The following is a 20,081-nucleotide window of genomic DNA, read 5'->3' as shown; positions in this document are numbered from 1 at the left end:
TCTGTCAGATCAGATACGTACTAATGTTGTTTGGAAGTCATAGAAAAATATTGAAACTATTCAGCTTGTAAGTTTAGAAGTCCATTTCTTTCTGACTTTCTTTTCCCAAGACAGCCATTTCCTAAAATGACTTCAGTCCCTCATTTGTTCTTCTATCCATTGTCAGAGAACAAAGTCAGTCTTTGTTTCTTGAAATAGGGTCACTGTGTCAGGAAGTGACATACAAAAGACTTTCAGATTTCATAAGTGATCTTAGCTTCTGGTTTAATCATCAACATTACTGACAGCAGTCTCAGAGATGAAGAACTTTTTCCAGCAAGGTGCTAAACTCTAAGAATACTCTGACTCTCACAATGTCCTCCAAGAAGGCAGACTGAAACTACAGATGTTTCTAAATGACACAATGAATTACACAGAGATAAGGAAATCAAAAGCATCTTGCCAACATTTTCAGAAAGTTTCAAATTAATTTGAGCATCACATATTAAAATAGCCAAAGCTCTGACTGGCATTCTGTCTTGTGTTTTTTCTGCTGGTAGTGGTCTTCTGAGTTTGTCCTTCTATTACATATTGTGCATTAGTATAACACGAAAATTAATTTAATTCTCTGAAGTAAAAGTTAAGAGATTAGTTGCAACCAGGACAAACAATTTTGGTAATTTTGTCTAATTTGGTATTTAATATAGTCTGGGAACCTCCTTAAATTTGCTTCTGTTTGAACTGTAGATCATATTTAAATAAATATCCAATCTTGCTTTGAAGTGAGTATCTATCAAAGCATTTGATACATTTTCCTAATAACCAATTATTTTCACTGTTAAAATTATGCTTTATTTTCAGCCTGAATTAGTCTAATATCTATTTCAGCCATTGCTGCTGAAATAGAAACTTCATTCAAACGTATTCTCCATGTGGCTCGGTATTATTGGAATGTAATCAAGTCATCTTGTAAGAGTACCTTTGTTGAACTAAACAACCCGAGTTCTGATACTGTTGGAGTACACAGTCCTTCTCTCAATGACTTAAAATTTTTAATGGTCCTCTTCTAAATTCTATATAATATACTGTTGTCATCTTGTCCTGGGAATACAAATGTAAGGTCAAAAAACCCCTTCTAATTCTATAGGATACGTAGCTCTTTATACATAGGCTAGAACTTGTATTTAGCAGATTACTCGCTACAATTCTCAAATCTCCTAAATCTTTACTTCTCAGGATATAATCGTCTATCCTGTAAATTTTACTTATATTCTTTAGTCCTATACATACCAATCCATACTTGGCTCTACTAATAACCAGTTTTCTAAGAGATTAATATTGCTGACACAGTGACCCATCTTCAACATTGACCACTTCTTTGATCTTTCTGTATCTACTGCCTTAATAGTTTTAATTATTTTCTTCTAGGGTGTTAATAGTAAAATTTCAATCCTCAAAAATTTCTCAGTGACTTGGGAACCCAAACTCATATATATGATCTAGATATCAAGGAGGTTGAAAGTCATTTAAGTGAGATATTTTGGCTCCCAGAGGCTGAAGTTCTCTTGTAAACTGAACTTATGTCTCCAAATATTTTTCAAAATGTTACTGTATGCCTCAAAAATAGACTACAGTAGCTTTTATTTCCCTCCAACAATATAGTTACAGATTCCCTCTCTTTTCAAATATAGGAGGATTTTAATAATGTTATGTCCCCTTTATTATTTGCTGTTTAGTGTCATGTTCTACTACTGGGTTGTGACTCTATAAATGCAAATTGAGGAAGAAGTCCATGCCTGTGTTGAGGACAATTATGAGAATGACACACTTTTGTGCATTAGCTTTGCACCTGTCACCTCTACAGCATGAAATTTTATTACCTTTCACACTATGTAGTTTCCTACCAGTACAGAAGATCCCCTGGGACTTGCACTGCCCCGTTTCACAAGTTCTTTTTTTTTCACCTCTGTTTTGGCTCAGATATTTCTTTGTGTTTTCTGAATATGTGCATTAGACGAGATGACTTGTCACATATGACAACTTATCTGAAGTTTGCCCTAATGCTTATCAAGAGTTGTGACAGATATTAAACATTTCTGCTTGAAAAGGAGAATATATTTCTTGACAGAGCACAATGAAAGAGAGGACTCTATATCTGAATCACCTTCAAACTGTTACCCAGTGTCCCTGGATTCATTAGGCTATGATCACACTTTATAACACCATCATTCTTTGAGCAGATCTAGAACTGAAGTCACTTTAGCAAAAACTAATATTGTGACATTTGATCTAAGGCCTTTTCTCTAAAAAGCCTTTTCTTGCAGTCATTTATTAAATTAAAGATACTGCCATTACTAATAATTCTGTTCTCAGTGTATTTGATTGTATCCAAGTTGGACATTAAACTGGTGCAGGGAAAGGCTACGATTCTGTGGCTGAATTCTACCCATAACTCATATTCTAATCCATATGCTGATATATGTCAAGTTGATATTGCATGAGAAATTTTAGAGCTAGAGCAGTTTCCCCGCTCTTCTCCCTTCGCTCCAGATGTTCTGCCTGAATTATAATACTGGTGATTACATGCAACCCACAGAAGTACAAAAGATTTAAATCTCTTTTTGGATGACAAATATAAAATTCAAGCAGACTAAATCCTTGAATGAGATCTCAGTATCCCTACCAAAATGTGAAGGGACTCTTTCAAAACCTTTATTTTGGGGATATCACACAGTAATGCTGTCACAATAGCAGGGGTGATTTTTAATGGATCTACCTGTCACTTAGGAGCTCCGTGTCAAACAATATGTCATAAAATAGCGGCATAAAAATAAGAAACTAATCACTTTTAATGTAGAAACGCTCTCATATGCTACTGATTTTATAATTATTTTGATAAATTTTTAAAGCAACTGAGCAGATAATGCGAATTTCCTAAATTTTTCTCCTAAGGAGAGATTCTTCCTTTCTCCATTGTGAAGTCACAGGCTCATAAATGAAAATGCAGCTGGAAGCAGCTAATGTTATACACTTCTCTCAGAAAAATGATAAGAGAATTAGAAAACAGGAAAAGAATTCAGAGAAGGGGAAAATGTACTCATGTAAACACAGGTAAAAACAGAGGAAATTGAGTTCATTACATATGTGATCAAAATTCTTCAGCAACTTTAAGAAGAGTCTCTCATAGAAGGGAAACTGTCTAAATGGAAGAAGGCTTTCTAAAGGAGAGGCCCTCACTACAGCGGATTTTGCTAGGGCTAAACTTTACAGCTTTAAATGAACTGGATACAAAAAACAACAAATGAAATCATCAGACACAAAAATAGCCTGATAACAAGCTAATAGAGTTCTACAGATCAGATCAGAGATGTAACTCATGTTTTTATCAATGGTTTCCAAAGAACCAAATAATTTCACAGACTATATGCAAAGGAAATGAAATTAGAAGCCTTTTTAACTTAGTCTTGTTATATGAGACAACACTCAAAAGTCTCTTGGAATACTAGTATTAACTGGCTAGTTGTTTTTTAATATTTTAGCCAGTGATTCTGTGATTCAGAGATGTAAGACAGAACAGTCAGAACAACATTAGACAGGTTCTTCTTTTTTTTTTTTTGGTTTTGCCTTTGTTTTTTGTGTTTGGAGTAGTTCTGGAAATGGAATATCTTCCATTTCTACTCAGATGTGTGTTTTTCAAACAGCTTGGGTTTTATGTGCTAAGAACACAAATAGAGAAAATCTTGGCTTCTAGCCAGCCATAACTTCAGCTATATCACAATTTCCAGGCTTGTTCTTTTCTCCTATTGCTTGCTTCTAGGATTTTAACTGTAGATTTTACGTAACTGTTTTGGACTTGCTGTTTTTCATTCTGAATATTGAGTCCTATATACAATTTATGAGAATGGAAACAAACAATGACAAACTCAGAAATCGTTAAAATGCTCCAAAAAGAATAAAAGTATTGGTTTCAATTGAAAATACAAATATAGGCTAAGTGAGGCTTCAGTGGCCAGTTCAAAATGTAACTTCTCATCACAGACTTGATGATCTTAAAGGTCTTTTCCAACCTAAATGATTCTATGATTCTATGTGATTAATATGCAAAGGCATTTTTAAAGTGCTCCTAACTACTCTGCAGCTACCCACAGACATTCCAAGACCTTCCCCATTCTTCACATTCTCAACTGGAACATGTTTATGTATATCACAGTCCTGGACTTCGAGGCCGCTGCACAAGCTATTTTCTTAAACACCTCTGAGCGATTAATATGCTGAAATGAAATACAGGAACGCTTACGTCTAAGTTTGTCTTTGCAAATACTGCTCTAAAACTATTTTCACACTTGTATATTAGCTCTGTATAGATGACTGGCAGAATTTCCATGCTTGTTAAAAAACTTGACCTGTTACAGCAACAGTAATACTCAACTGTGCTCCCTATTAGCTGTTCTCTCAAAATCCAGTCAATGCTTCTGGTATACAGCAAGTGACACTCCCATATAAAATGCAGTAAAATTTACTCAATGTAAGATGTATAAACATGAAGAAATAGAAAAAACCCCATAAAACAGACACCGAAGGCTTGTTCATATTTTCTATAAACATGCTAACTAAACTGTCAAAATTGTACCCTCCATAAGATCTCTCTGGTAAGACTCTTGCATTTGTTCCAGTGCCATTGTACTCCATCAAATCAGTCATGTTAGTCCAAAAGATATATACTGATATATCCATATAGGCAACATTCTCTTAGTAGCTTTATTACATAATGAAATAATACTGTAGTTATTATCAAACTAATTGACATATTCAGATTTCACCTCTGACTGAAACAGAACTGCAGATGCATTTTGTTGTAAATATACGGATTGGGCACGTGAGGGTGCAAAGGATGGCAAAAGGCTTGATAAGACAGAATCCTGATACCAGGCGGGGAGGATCCTTGCGTAAGTCAACAATACTAAATTACTCTTTCAAAACTTACTGCAAAGTACAAAATCAGTCTGCAATTGGAGGCTCATTATTTCTATTCTATGAGCTAAAGTAACTACCTCTGCAGAAATGACTCCCCAAGCATGGAACTGAAAGTTTAAAGAGAACTCTTCTCGCCTTTGCCAAGGTAATACTATCTCAAGACAGAGAGAACATTTTAATAGGGAGGATTCAAAAGTATCAATCTCTCTCATAACTGAAAGCAAAGCTGCAGACACTTGTCTGCCTTTGACTAATATATATGTTTGCTGTCTGGTTTTCAGCAAGCATCCAACAAGTAAAAAAGGATCACAAAACACATCTGTAAAAAAAATAGAGAAAAGTAAAATGTAGAAAAGTAAAAAAATCCTCTTGGGCCTTAAATCTCACTAAAATTGTTTGCTATTTATTACTGAGAGCTTTCAAGATTAATTATCTTCGCAGACACTCCATGCCTAAGAGGTTACAGAAAAAAATCCTGAAGGCAGTGAAGTACATAGCTATAGTTTTGCACAATAACTTCAAGTTAAACTCTCCATTTGATGGTGTTGACTTAAGCAAATTTGAGACTGTACCTATTTGGTTAGGAGAAGGCCATAAAGAACAAAGAAACTTTACATTCTTATTTTGCCAGAGGGGCTACCAGAAGGTTGTTCAGGGGAAAGCATCTTTTCCATTGGATTAGCCCACTGTTAATGACAGTATGTAAGTTGGTGTTGACAGTAATGTTGATGACAGTAGCAATAACTTTTGAACATGCAGGTGGCAAAAAGTTCCACCTCCAATATTTTGTTGAAGGAAAAACTCTGACTACCCTTCTTTGATGTAAGGATGACTCTCAGGAGCTGACTATGATTAACAGCCTTTTTGTGGTCATTTTCTTTTTTTCTCAGATGCATAAATCTAGAACTCGATCTCTGGATACGAGAGTTTTATTTGAGAACTTTGCTACCTGTGTTTTAAAGCCTAAAAAGGTCCTTATAATATAGAAAACACTCTAGAGATCCAGAACATTTAGATACCATTTCTAGAAAGAACAATCTCATGTGTTTAGACTCTGTCTGCATGAAATCTCTACCTGACATTGGAAGTATTCATGGGAGGGAGGTTTTTGATATTTATTGCTATTTGGAACAGCAATGGAGTTTTGCCAGGCCAGAGAAGCAAAAAGAATGCCTGGATGCAGTGACAGTATCCAGAAGGGTTTGCTTTCCCTAAGATCACAACTGCTGCGGGTTCTGTGTGTCACATTCCCTGTATGAATACTTCAAATACAACTGCGTTTCCCAGAGCCACCATTCAGGTTGGTTCACATATTGTAAAACCATGCCATGGTTGGCCCATTCATATACTTTCTGTCAAGCTAGTGATGCCTTGTATTGAATCCTGCACTAGGGAAGACTGGTTTTGAAATGAGCTATTCCCTCGCAGCAACCTTGTCTTCCTGCTTGGGAATTTTGTCATCAATGAGAAATGTGGGTGCTGAAATTCACTATTTCCTTTTTTTTGTTGTTCTTTCTAATATGGTCTCACTTTTACCTACCCACAAGGAATACCCTTTTTCTCAAACAGGTGGAGGTTGAACATGAACATGTCCCTATCGTACCAAGTCTGTCAGTTGGTTTGATATCCAAAATGAGAAACAAGAAAGCCTGTTCAAAGCCTTTAGGGCTCAATAAATGGAGGAAATATATTATGCTGAGAAACTCAGCCATGGATTACAGGCATTGCACAGTCTTGCAAAAGACAAAAGACTGAACACTTCAATCACATGTCCTAGAGCTCTCAACAGGAGATGTGACTTCACTACCACTGGGGAAACACGGAGCAATCACTGTCAGATGAACGGAAAGACTGATCACAGGGTACTACCCTGTGGCAATCAAAGTAGACAGACCAGTAAAGGAAAATGAAAAATCATTCTTTTAAATTCTTTGACATATTTCTGGAAATGTTGAGCAACATCCAGCAGTGGGGCCTTCCCCAAAAGAGAGTTACTCAGAATCTGACAAAATTTTATACTTTAAATTAATTTTGGCATAAAAAATAAACCGAAACTTTCCTTCTTCCTTCATTGGATCAGAAAAAAGTACAGTTGCTGTAGAATTGCCTCCTCTTAGGTGTATTAAATATGGTGCTTGTGATGACACTGCAGCAACGAATTGAATTTGCAGCAGTAATAGTTGTTTCAACAAATGGAAGGCAAAACAAGATAAACACCATTCAATAAAAATTTTATCAAATGATTCCTCTTAATATTAGAATAGATTTCCTCTTCATATTAGAATAGACTTATTTATTTCTCTAATGAAAGTGAAATATCTTCTCCAAGACGTGCCCTGTCACAACACTGTGACGCCTGGAATGAGCGACATTTTCTCTGGCATTTCTTTTTTCCATTAATGCCACAAAGTGCACTGCATGCATACGAAACGACATTTTTACTAACATGTGGTACTTACTTATCTCCCACAATTCCTAAGTTGATTGTTGGATACCCATGTTCTTGGATCGTAGCTAGGAGAGTTGAACGGTTACTGTCCCGAATCTTTCCTGGCAAGAGGTCATCTTCAGGATTCAATAGCTATAAAACCAGAAACACTCTCAGTCAGTCTTGGAATACTGTGCCTTTACAGAAGTGAGAATTTTCTTCCTCAGATTGGACAGGATATTCTTATAGGACATCTATCATAAAATACATGTGTAAAGTGATTTAGTGAATTTAAATTAATAAGATATGTAATGTGCTTATTTAGTCCAAACCTCCATGTTGCTTAGTTTGTTTCTAATGGTTCATGTCTGCAAAACTTTCTTTCTCTTTATGAGTACCTGGCTTCTAATCTCAAACATCAGAAATCAAACCACAAACTTTAAGTTTCCAAGTTATTGCTTCTATTTAAATGGTTTTAAAGGAACCTCACTGATGTTGCAAACCAGATATAAAGGTGTTAAAAGAAATTTTGAAGTTCATTGTCTACTTTCCAATAAAGATTTTTTTAAATACAACAATCTGTACTGAAATAATAGACAGAAGCTTAAAGCTTGTTTTTTATATCAATTAGTGTTTTGGATGAAAAGCTTTCTCTCAAGATAGTACCCTGGCAATCTCCTTACATGTGCTACATACTTTGGAAGGTAAACTACAAAACACACATATGTAAACATGTATTTTACATATATTAGGAATTCTTTTGTAGGACACAAAGAACAACACAATATTGACAGGAGGTAAACAATAATAATAATAAGAATGTATCTGTCAGAATTACAGCAAGAATGTTAGGTAGTAAGGTAAAAATAACCAAAAGTGGAGCACAGCTAATTTTGACACTTTGGCTAGCAGCTCTACTTCTGTGAAGATTTCTATAGGATGATTAAGAAATCCACTGTGCAGGACCTTTTTTAACACATAATACAAAAGAGAGTGCCCACATCAGTAAAGGATCCTTTAATGACAAGCAAGACCATTCAGTCATACAGAAGACACTACTCAGATAATCATCACCTGTAGCTCTTCAGATTTGTTCTTCGGTTAGCTATATGCTTCCTGCACAACAGACCCCATCTATGTTATGAAATCTGGTAAGATTCTGTCCCAGCAAGGCTGGCCTCAGCCACCCACAGTACTCAGAAGTCACAGAATAACCTTCACTGGGGTTGTGGAAGTTGTAAGGACACCACCAGATGACAAAATGCAACGTATTAAAAGTTTTCAAAATCTTTCAAAATTCAACATACTCAATCTGTATGGGAATACAGCTATTTGGTTTATGTTTGTGTCTGCCCTTCAAAAAGTTTGTCTTGCAGGACAGTCAAAATTATAGGTCAAACTTCACACTGTCTTTAAACTTCAAACTCACTTTATCTCAACCCATAAGTTCTTTTGCTTTTGCTCTTCCTATTTGTTCTCTGTCCCACTGCGGGACAGAATGAGAGAGCAGCTGTGTGGGTGCTTAGTTGCTGGCCAGGGTCAACCCACAATATATGTAAAATTAGTAAATTAAATGAATCTTGAACATGAGTTAAGGCAAAGCAATTAGGAAGCTGGTCTGGAGTTCTACTGACATATTGCCTGGATTTCAACATGTGCTACTAATAAAAAAAATACTAAGGCACAATACTACAGCAAGGCATTTGGTAGTACTATTCAGTTTTCAGAGAGGTTATCTGCCATTTGCACTGTAGCTACAGTAGAACGCCGCTTAAAAGAAATTACTCTTCCAGTCATGACTGGCAGTATGAATATTACAACCTTGACTAGCTCACAGGTCCTCCCTTGCTGGCAGGAGTAAAGCAGCTGGCACGTGGTTGGATACATTACCAAAATTTTTCCAAAGACAGTGTGTGAGACTTGTGATAGAGGCCTCGAGGGCTAAAACACAAGCAGCTGATTACACGTTGATCACTCACAAAAATACCTCATGTCAACATGAGCTGCAGCTGAAAAAGTGAGTCTACTTGGGGATACAGTGGAAGTCATTATCCAAAACACTGTACCTGTCCCGAAGAAGATACAGTACTTCAGATTTAGTACTCTGATCCCAAATGTACTTTTCTTACCTCATTCCCTGTTGACATGACTGCAACCACTGGAAACTTGTTAACTTCTACTTCGGTTACTCCAACAGTTGCTAAGAGACCAATCTCAGACGGACCCATGTGGGTTCCTTTAGCCAGCACACATTCACCTCTTTTAATGTCATGTCCTATAGGTCTGAAAATCATAGCACAGGAAAAAAACGGAATTAAAAACAGAATGAGATTGAGGGTATCTTTCCTTGATTGGTCCTCCTCCAGGTAAGGAGTGTCCAGGGATGTTCATCAGTCAGATTGTCAACATGTCATTACTACTTATGGTCAAAGAATGACTGTAAAAATCACGAGTCCTTCTATCCCTTACAGAGATACTTTACTGTTTATCAAGTAGGCTGTTTACAGACCTGATATCTTGGCCTGGTCGAGCCTGCACCAGGATTCGAACCTCTAGTTCTTCAGTGCCCTACAAAAACAAGATTAAATACAGTCAGCAGGGCCACTCAAAAAAGATTATTCAATTTTAATTTCTCAGAAGTCTACACAGCTTACAGTACTCATTACACTGAGACTTTATGGTTTAAGCATCATCATCATTCTCCTGATCTGTGTGTCAAGATTGTAATACAATGTGTGCTAAAACTGACAGCTTTATAAGAAATTCTCTCTTTGCTGAGCTCACCAGGGAAGGACCAGCACCGAATACACAGTTTTACCTTCCTTTTTTTATGATCCCTGTGTTTATATATGTTATGTTACGTCCTATGTTTGTCTATCTGGTATACCAAGTGGATTCGTTCTATTCCTCTCAGCTAACTTGATCTGCTTGAACAATTTCAAAGATGGCATTTCAAAAAGAGTGTAATTCTGACAGACAATATGCCATTACATCTGCAGAAAGGTGGGAAGAAGCTGTATGCCCTAACTATTCAAGGATTTTCACATAGATTCCTGTAGTGGAAACTCCTACTTGAGAGTTTTGTACAAATCAGAAAGAGGCTTATTCATCATGTTTATTTACTGTGAACAAGATACAGTGGCCTGAAAAATCTGATACTTACTTTAATATTTGTGTTTACTCCTTCCGAATTTCAATGGTTTGGTGATTCATTCAATGCCAATAAATGGCACATGACCTATATTGTTAATATTTAATTTGTAAGCCCTGCAAGTGGGTTGATGATATATATACTCAGCTTTGAGATACTGCCAGCCTGTAAGTAGCACTAAATCTACACTTACTTAGACTGGAACAATTTTGGTTTTACATTATCATATAGTATTTCATACTTTAAGTACCCCAAAGTCATAAATCAGACACTAATATTACAAGACCAACACGGGACATCATCGTCAATTTCGAATTTTTACAGGAATGATAGTGTTGTATAGGACACTGGGACTTGTCTCTTTTCTTAAAGGTGATATGGACTGCATCTTCTGAGTACAAACTAAGTGCTTTAAACTAAAGACCCCGAAGTTAAAGTTAATGAATGTGTTGTCATAGATTGTAATTCTGTTTCCCTACCATGAAAAGGATAAATTTAGACCCCTGAAAACCAGGAAATGAAGAATAAAAACACCAATCCTGAAAAAAAAAATTTCTTACTTTATCGCAGTATTTTCAAAATATGCTGTTAATGCAAATTCTGTTTCTTTTATACCTGCTTCTCCCATATAAGAGAAGAGACTATTTTTGGCTGTTAGCATCCAAAATGGCTGTGCTGGTGCCGAGGATATCCTTTTATTTCCCTTATCCCCACCTGAAGCTGTAAAAGACACTTTAGGCTTGTGATGAAAATCTGGGGCAACAGTTAGTCTAAGAACTATTTTATTTTTATGACACTCTGGGGATGGTTGACCACTCATTAAGATTTGAATTTTCCATACCTTTGATAACATTTTATTAAAGATAGCTAGGAAGTGTTTAGTGAATCAAGAGGAGTGCCAGTGATACAGTTGAGTAATATAAAAGGTCCTATTTAGGACTCCTGGATTAGGGAAAGCAAGGGAAAAAAAAAAGCTGTTGAGGAATTTAGTAATCCCAGGTTTGAAAAGCACTGTGGAAAGTGTGGCTATGGACAATGTGGTAATGCATGGAGATTGTTATTTATGGAACTGCTGGATATCCCAGAATGCTTTAGGAATACAAGATAATTAAGGTGGCTAGAGGTAGGGCATGCAGAGAAAGGTATGGCATTATGCTGAGAACACCTTCCATTTGGTGTATATCAGGCAACATTCTCCTTGCTGTGTATTAATATATTTTGAACAATGTCCGAGTGGTTTGCTCTGATGGTTGTTAACAGCCAGCATCCATACCCATTGATGTAGGATCTAACTCTTGTTTTGGCTGCTCACATTGGCCACTTTTTTTCCTACAAGGTGACATAAAATCTCAAAATGAAAAGGGTGTAGATATGTTTTTGCAAGGATCGGTTTCTCAATGACTGTGCATTTGGCAAGCTGATGAGAATTTTTCTTCCTGCTGGACAGATGTAATTCCTTTCTGTGACTCCTACAGTCATTTGGGGAATGCTTGCTACGATATTCAAGTACTGCTACCACAACTAGAGGTCAAGAAGCAACTTTTAAAAGTACTCTTTGTCTTTTCAGAAGAACATTTTTCAGATGTTACAGATGTCATTTCAGTTGAATGCCAGCCCTGAAGGAGCTCTTGACGCCAAAAAGAAAAATATTCATGAAATATTTAGCCACCCAGGCATGAAAAAGGAGAGAAAAATATCATATTAATTAAACTATACTAATTCTTTATGTACAGGATTAGCAGAGTGGCATGTTCAAGGACAAATAGAAACTGAAGAGTTCTACCTCACACTTACAGGCAGGAATGAGAAGCTGGAGGTGGCTGACTGTTGACTAAAAAATTCAGGGTTTAAGCACACAGCCAGATAATCTGTTCTCACAGGCAGAGGAGGACATGCACAGAAAAAGTGTAATCCAGGAAGACAGTCATCCAAAGAAGCAGAAAATAACAGGTTATCATGTATGTTCCTCTGCCATATGATAGTCCTGTGACGATGAGGTGGACAATGGCCCCAGAAAACTTGCTTGGTAAGGCTAATGGAACAATTAACAAGGAGTGAAGGCAATAGTGTATTTTATGGGAAGATATAAACTACACATACACATCTGTAACCTCAAAGCAGGACTGACTCAATAAATTCTCTGTTAGGAAGAAGGCCAGCCTAGACAGCTTGCTGACTTAATCAGATGTAAAAATCTATGCATTTACAGTAATAAGGTATAGGAAAGGATCATAGAAGAGCGTTTCAGTTTTTGTTGTCTTCACCAGCTTTGAACACTAGAATTCATCTGCTTACACCCCAGCTGCAATTGCAATGCTAGCATAGAACTATGGCAAAGCGGAACAGCTTGTCAGAACAGCAGCAGAGGAGAAAAGGCTGATTCGAGCAGACAACCATGCACACACTTCATTCCAAAACTGAACTGGGAAGTTGTGTCAATAAGAGATGTATCTTCTTGCCTTAAAAAACTGTCAGATGATGGCAAACATGATGATGGTGTCCTGAAATCACAGGTAAGTGAAGTGGGTAAGTTAAGGTAATCATTCAGAAGGAATCGTCTGAACACAAAGGAAGAGAGAACAATAATTTGGAACTCTAATATGGACTGTTTGGGGTACAATTGTTTACAGATAGCTCCTGTGCTTCATCAAAAAAAAAATTAACTTAGTTAAGACAAATGTGCGTACAGAATTAGTACTACAGCACTCATTTTTTTCAGTGGTGTTTTGCAGCATCTGTAAGGTAGAATGCTATTATGGTTTACAAGTATGCTGGAAAATCTGTTCAAATTAAACAGAGTTAAGACTATGTTCTGGAGGAATATGCCAGGGATTCTGGAGGAATTATCCATTGCCTGGTTTTCAAAGGTCTTAAATTCAGTAATTTTCTCATTTTAAAGGAGCACAGAGGTCTATTGAAGAAGCTTAGTCATGGTTTAAAAAATTTCAGGGGACACTTACTTCCCCTGTTACATAATAAAACCCCTTAATTTACACATAGGCATTTATTGTAAGTTATGTGCACAAGACATATTCTCCAAAATCCATCAAATTTACCTTTGCTGAAATGAGACCAACTCTGATAATACAGAATCATCTTCATAGCACAGTTAAAAATAATCCAATTCATGCCATGGATTTTGCAGCACTTAAGACAGTTCATTTCCCCATAGAAAACCATATTCAGCTTTAACTACATCAGCGGTAATGCTGCACTGGAATATTTCAACGTACTATGCTGGGATCACTATGTATTTCAAGAAAACTTTTCCCCTTCTTACTGGGTGAGTTTAGGAGAACTTTTAAAGTCCTCATCTTGCTGAGTTTCAGGCTGATCCTGAAATATGAAGAGGATTGCTCTACTGCTAAACGTGAACTCAGTAGAAAAGAAGGAAATAAAATGCCTGATTGCCCCTACTCTGTATTTTAAAACGTGAATACACTAGGCACTCAAATTGGACTGTAGTTATGGATCTCCAGGAGGCATTCGCCTCTCACTCAATCATCCTCCCAAACACTTCGGTATCAGCATTCAACAACTGTGATGAAAAATCAATGTCAGGACAAGTAGATCTACGGTACTGTTCCCGCAGCCAGACAAAGTGAGTAGAATTGCCACTAGGAACTGATGTGAAAATTCTCAAACTCCTGAGATAACAATAGAGCTTTTCTGTAGGACTATCTTTCCTCTTTACAGGATTGTATCATGAGCCATTTTCTGCCACACACAAAAGAAAAATGACTTTTGTGACTCACATCATCTGATTCCCTGATGAGCTCTGTATCTTCCACTTGCACCACTGCATCAGCACCACATGGAATTGGAGCACCGGTTGTAACTCGCATTACCTGACCAGGCATCACAGTCTGAGTTGGCTGAAAAATAAACAAACAACAATTAATTTACTTTTGAAAACAAAAATCTCAAACCATTTGAACTTTATGGAAGTAATCTGAAAGACTAAAATTCTTATTTGTGGCATGACTCTTGATATACTGGTGACATTAACAGGTACCAACTCCAATGTATTTACAGATCATTAGGTCATTGCTTCAGATCTGGCTTTTTTTTAATATGGTCACATATTAGGTGGTTTCAGATTTTTCCTCTTAGATTTCTGTCACAAGAATAACTTTCAGAAGCAGCAATATACTGATACCCTGGTTGGCTCAGAAAAATAACTGGCTCACAAAGGTAACGGTTAGATGGTAACCTTCTAGAAACTTACATGAGCAAAAATCTAATAGTTCTCTGTACATAAATATTTTTGCAGAGTACTCTGGTCCCCAGGGTTGAAATTTCTGTGCTTTGGTTTGGTGTGGTTTCTGTTCTGTTTTGTTTTACCAGCACACTATATATAGAAACCCAGCAGCTTGTAAGTAATGTAACCAGCTGCTTCATTTTCAAGCAGATTTCCTCATACTGAGAGACAGCTCAACACTAGTTCACACAGAATATCTATCTTTGTGAGGGTCAGTTTAGCAAAGCCTAAAATTGATAATATTCTACAATTATGTAAAGTCACAGGACATTACAAAGTTTCAGCAGAAGCAATATGAAGAATAGAAAAATATCAGAACAACATGACAAAACAAATTACATGGTTTCAATAAAATTTCTCACTAGGCAGCCTATTTTAATACACATTTTTCAAAATCCAGAGCAAAACTGTAATTTGACCATAACCACTTAAGAAATAAATAACGAAAAGAAAAATCGTTCTAAAAAAATGCAACTAAAAGAAGCTGGTACGATGACTGAGATGTCATTGCTGAAATATCAGTGCTGGCTCCCTGAAGCACTTCAGTAAGCCCAACTTATTTAGGCTTCACTGTTACTAGTGAACATGTGCTACCCACAGATCTACACAGCTGTGATCAGACCCAACATATTCTGTACATGTCACACGTATAATTCATGTGCAGACTGACTCTATATTCCATATGCAGCACTGGAGTATGTCCAGGACTTCTCAGACTGTGATTCACACATATCTGATAGCAACCCACAGACGTGCAAGCAGCACTGCGCAAGCACTATTCCTGCTCCCATCCAGCAGTCATTCATTCCGTGACTTGACAGGTGGCTGTTAGACATCTGCAAATTCTCGACCGGTGGCCAATGCTTCAGCTGTGCAAAGTTGTGTTTGCCTTGCCCATTCTTCTACTCCATTTCAGCACTGTCTTAGCCTCCGAAATGTATCACTTTGAAAAGTGTGTATTTCAAAGGTTGCTTATTGGAACACAAGCCCTAGGGAGAGGCTGGAAGTGGTTTGTGCCTGGTTTACTACAGTATCACAGTGACCTATGTATCCAAGAAACAACTGAGCCTGGAGTTGATTGAATCCTGATCCTTTTCTAAGGGTAGTGGAAATTTAACATCCTTTGAGAAGAACATAAATAAAATGCTAAACTAAACTAAAAAAAAAAAAAATCACACTTGCCATATGTCACAGTTAGTGTGTTTTTAAGGCAAGACTCATGTTATCGTAAAGTTGGTATCTAAAACAGATTACATAAAAATAATAGTTTTTTCTTTTTAAATGGTATTTATTTCTCACCACAGACTATGCAAGGAGCTGTGGATGAACAGCTGAGATGCTTCCATTTATACTGAAGATACTTAAAAGTGAAAATAATCTTGTGCAGTGTGTTATTTTGATTATTATGAAAACAAATATTGCAAAAGGCAAAGCTTACGCCTTGGATTATGGGAGCTTTTTTGCATATAGTTGTAGATATAGCCTATAGGCACATTACAAATAGGTAATAATGTTTTGAACTTACTAAAGCATTGATGTCTTTAGTGACCATTTTTAGAGGAAAAATGTATTGCATAAAAAATTCTGCCATTTAAAATGCCCCTTTTGGACCTCAAGAACCACAAAGAATACAAAATGTCTAGGACTCTGCCAGAAATCAGTGCCTATGGTGATAAAATGCGCTGTAACTATTCATGCCTTTGGAGTTTATTACTTGATGAGTTAATTTTTCGAGGTGTAATGATGTGAAACATTTAAACAAATTTATGATACAATAACAATTGCTTTTAGAATTGGCTGCTCATATATTTAATTTCCTTTTTGTCCTTTGAGAATTTGATCAGATTAACTTTATGAACAAAAGTCAACCATCAGATTTGTGTGTGAATCTCCAGGGCTGTGTTCTTCTGTGCTAGACACTATGAAGATAAAGAAATGATTCCTTCTCAGAAAGCATACTAATGTACAACAATTTCACAGAAACTCTTTTAAGGGCCTTTGAGATCTCACACTTACCTGGCATAGTGCAGTATTGGCTTCTGTCCTTTGCCTTCATCACTGATAATCTATTTAATGTTAGTCACTGAATAAAACCCAGAAATAATCTATTGAGCACAGCCTCCATCTCAGGCATTTTCTCTTGCACATGATTACGCTTCTCCTGCTCCTTTCTGTAATAAGGCCCAAGTTAATGGAAAGGTGAAAAATGTCTGTTTTCCAGTCTATATTATAGCTGGTTAGTCACAGTGCCTCTTACAAACGTCTTCAGAAATGTTTCCAGGAAATCCTAAGCTCCAGCTACGCAAATTTATAGGAAGAAAATCATTGCTCCCCGTGGCTGAGTTTTTCACACAGAGGTCATGTGGATGGCTTGTGACTAGTACTCTCAAACATGCCTTAACGTCCCCAAAGCAGGATAAAGTCTGAAAGTTTTCCTCAATACAAAATAAAAAATGGTTTACATAAACACAACCATCTGGAATTGGAAATCACAAAATAATACATTATTTACAAATTGATACCGAAATGTCCAACTTGGCTATATGGCCTCTCTGAAATTCTCAGTCCCATTTTCTTCCTCTCTATGTAGCATTTACATAACCTTTTTCCCTCCAGGAGGAGCCAAATCTAAACCTATTTTGAACTCCCTGCTGTGAAGCATTCTGTTAATTGGTCTGTAACATGAAAAGCAGAATGTTGCTGCTGAGAGCGACTGAAGGGTGAAATGAGACTGAGGAGCCTTCCAAGGCTATAAATAATTTCTTGGGAAGGAGATGAACCTGAAGATGTGTTGGCCCAAGAAAAAAACTGACCAGTTATTCAGAGGTCAACAGCCTCATTTTTCTAACTCGACACTGGTATTTCCAGAATTATTCTCCCTCTGCATGCCTCCTCCTACCCAATTTTTGTTCCTTGCCAGAGATGTTTCCTACTCCCATTAATCGGGGAGGACAGACTGTCCCTGCAGAGAGATATTTGTGAGCTCTTGAATTTTGTAGGAGGGAAGCAAGCTCCCATTTGCCCTTTTATCCTTTGTACAAACCTGCTGAACTGATTAGGACATTGAAATCCTTTAGACCCGTGGGCAGCCCTCCCCATTAGACACAGCTTCAACAGTACTGTTTTTAAGCACCACTGTGCTCTGATATTTTTTAACTAGCAAAATAATACTAATGACAAGTGAATAACAATAGCAGTGATAATTCAGCAGGTTGCTCTGTTGGTTCTTGCTATTTTATAGTGACCATAAAAAGGGTTGTAGAAATAGTTGTCAGGATTCTGTCAGTTGACTAATGCAATGCAGACAGAAGGGCTAAAAATCCAAGGCAAGTGAAATTCATTAGTCTACTTTTTTAGTATTTAAAGTATTTTTACATATTTTATATAACAGATTCATTAATCTAAGTTCATTTGAGTATTGAGAAGATGTCTATTATACCAAAGTACAATTCATGATGATGGATGGGAACTACAGCAAAAAATATTTTCATAATTCTCTGTATATATCATGATCAGCCAAATTAAATGTCTGTTACGCATTTAGAGGCAGTTCAACTCTGTTTTTTAAAAAATGGAACAATCCTGCAACTGGTAATATTTCTAAAACCTGAAATAACTTTTGAAATGCATCTATTTTATTAGAAACTTTTTTGTTTAGCCGTCAAAATGGCCACACTGTAAAATCCTCTTTAAAACTGATCAATCCTTTGTTTTGCCTGTTACTTATTCCATTTCTTTATCATTTCACATACAGCACACAGAACTGGGACTTGAAATAGCTGAAGAAACATTTTGGATTAACCCACGCTCTCCTGAAAAGAAGGTGGCAGGTACAATTGAATTGACAGAATAAAAAAAAAGTGGTTGAATGCAACTTTTTTTTTCTTATCACCCCTGTATTGGTGCAGGAACTTTATCAAATGCACTCTTGGGTTTGAGAGCAAATCCCAAATAGTGTCCATCTGAATATTTATACAGCACAGCCGGTCATGAATGGGTGCTGCGCTGACTTGCTCTTAAACTCAATCCACATACCTGCTAAGGTGCACAAACACTCTTTTGATTTAAGAAACAGAAAAGGAGCAATACCACAGACTAGGCTGCTGCCAGGCTTCCTCAAGTTTGTTCCGATCATTACTTACCTCAAAGGCTTCATACAAAATTCTTACGTTCTGTTTTGCAGTGTGAAATATGCAAGCAGCTTATGAAACAGTTACTGGGCTGATGTGCCTTTTAAAATCTGTCAGCAAGAAGGGGTTACGTCTTGCTTTTTTCTGTTTATGAATTGTAATGCCACTAGAAACCTTATGTCCTCTAACATTGTACTAGGACAGAACATTACTGTATGCACTCCTATTGGACATGTCAGCACAACGCTCTGAAGTATTTTGGGATATCCTTGTTAGTTCCTTATGTAACCGTACGACCTCACTTTCTGAAATCTTGTCCCAAGGCACAGCAGGAGGCTAGGTACAGCTGTGTCCTATTTCATGCCACCTCCAAGAAAATTGAGTTTTGGAGCACTAGCAAGGCTTGTAAAAATACAAAGCAATATCTTCCAAAAGAAAAATACATTAAAAAGGAAAAAAGAGAAAAGAAATTGTGCTCACCTGCTCACCAGCCTGGGATTCCCCTATGATGAATCGATCTCCTGGGCCATCAGCAGCTGTTAAGATGGACAATACAAATGTTAAAGGCTGAACCAAAACAAACGATGGCATTAGAAATTAAGAACAGGAGAACCAAAGAATGATCTAAGATTCAGTTCTTCAGCATCAGCATGACAAAGGTTACAGAAGTTTTGCTAGTATTTTACATTTTCCTTTTAAGTTGTGTTTATTATTTTGAAAATTACAGGTTCTATAGCACTTTTAACTGAAAATTTCTGGACAATATGGGATCAAGTAAAAGGAGTTTAGGAGGACTTGCATTAATAATGAAGATTTAAGACTGTTCATGACATTATTTTTACAAAAATGTCCACTGTGAGCAAATCCTTTTCCATGTGAAACTAACACAGGGGAATCACACTTTCTAAGTGTATTATGAATCTTTTTTCTAGACAACAATAGAATTTCTAGATTCTGTCTCTGCCTTTGGAGGAAAACATGGACAAGTGCAGTGGTTACAGCCTGTGTAGACAACCACACAGGTTTGCCATTGTCTGAAGAGCACTAGGGCTAAGACAATGCAACTTGGACTGCCACATTAGAAGTCTGGGTTCTGTTCCTTTTTGGAATTTTAGGAGGTAGCACTGAACTGGTTACCTTATACCTTTCACTGAAGCC

The 20,081-nt window shown here is 36.9% G+C and overlaps 1 protein-coding gene across 11 annotated transcripts in view; it reads right to left on the bottom strand.

Moving 5' to 3' along the window:
• GPHN (gephyrin) overlaps positions 1-20,081 on the bottom strand; it is a 299,653-nt gene that overhangs the window by 18,164 nt on the left and 261,408 nt on the right. For all 11 annotated transcript variants that reach the window (XM_086463531.1, XM_086463532.1, XM_086463534.1 and 8 more), the window contains 5 exons: positions 19,404-19,459; positions 14,288-14,407; positions 9,891-9,949; positions 9,511-9,664; positions 7,413-7,534 (listed from right to left, as the gene is read on the bottom strand). In XM_086463531.1, coding sequence (XP_086319657.1) covers positions 7,413-7,534; positions 9,511-9,664; positions 9,891-9,949; positions 14,288-14,407; positions 19,404-19,459 — 511 coding nt within the window. The remainder of the gene's footprint in view (positions 1-7,412; positions 7,535-9,510; positions 9,665-9,890; positions 9,950-14,287; positions 14,408-19,403; positions 19,460-20,081) is intronic.

This window comes from Leptosomus discolor, chromosome 3 (genome assembly GCF_034619465.1).
Source record: "Leptosomus discolor isolate bLepDis1 chromosome 3, bLepDis1.hap2, whole genome shotgun sequence".
Taxonomy (NCBI): domain Eukaryota; kingdom Metazoa; phylum Chordata; class Aves; order Leptosomiformes; family Leptosomidae; genus Leptosomus; species Leptosomus discolor.
This window is presented reverse-complemented; position numbering and strand designations above follow the sequence as displayed.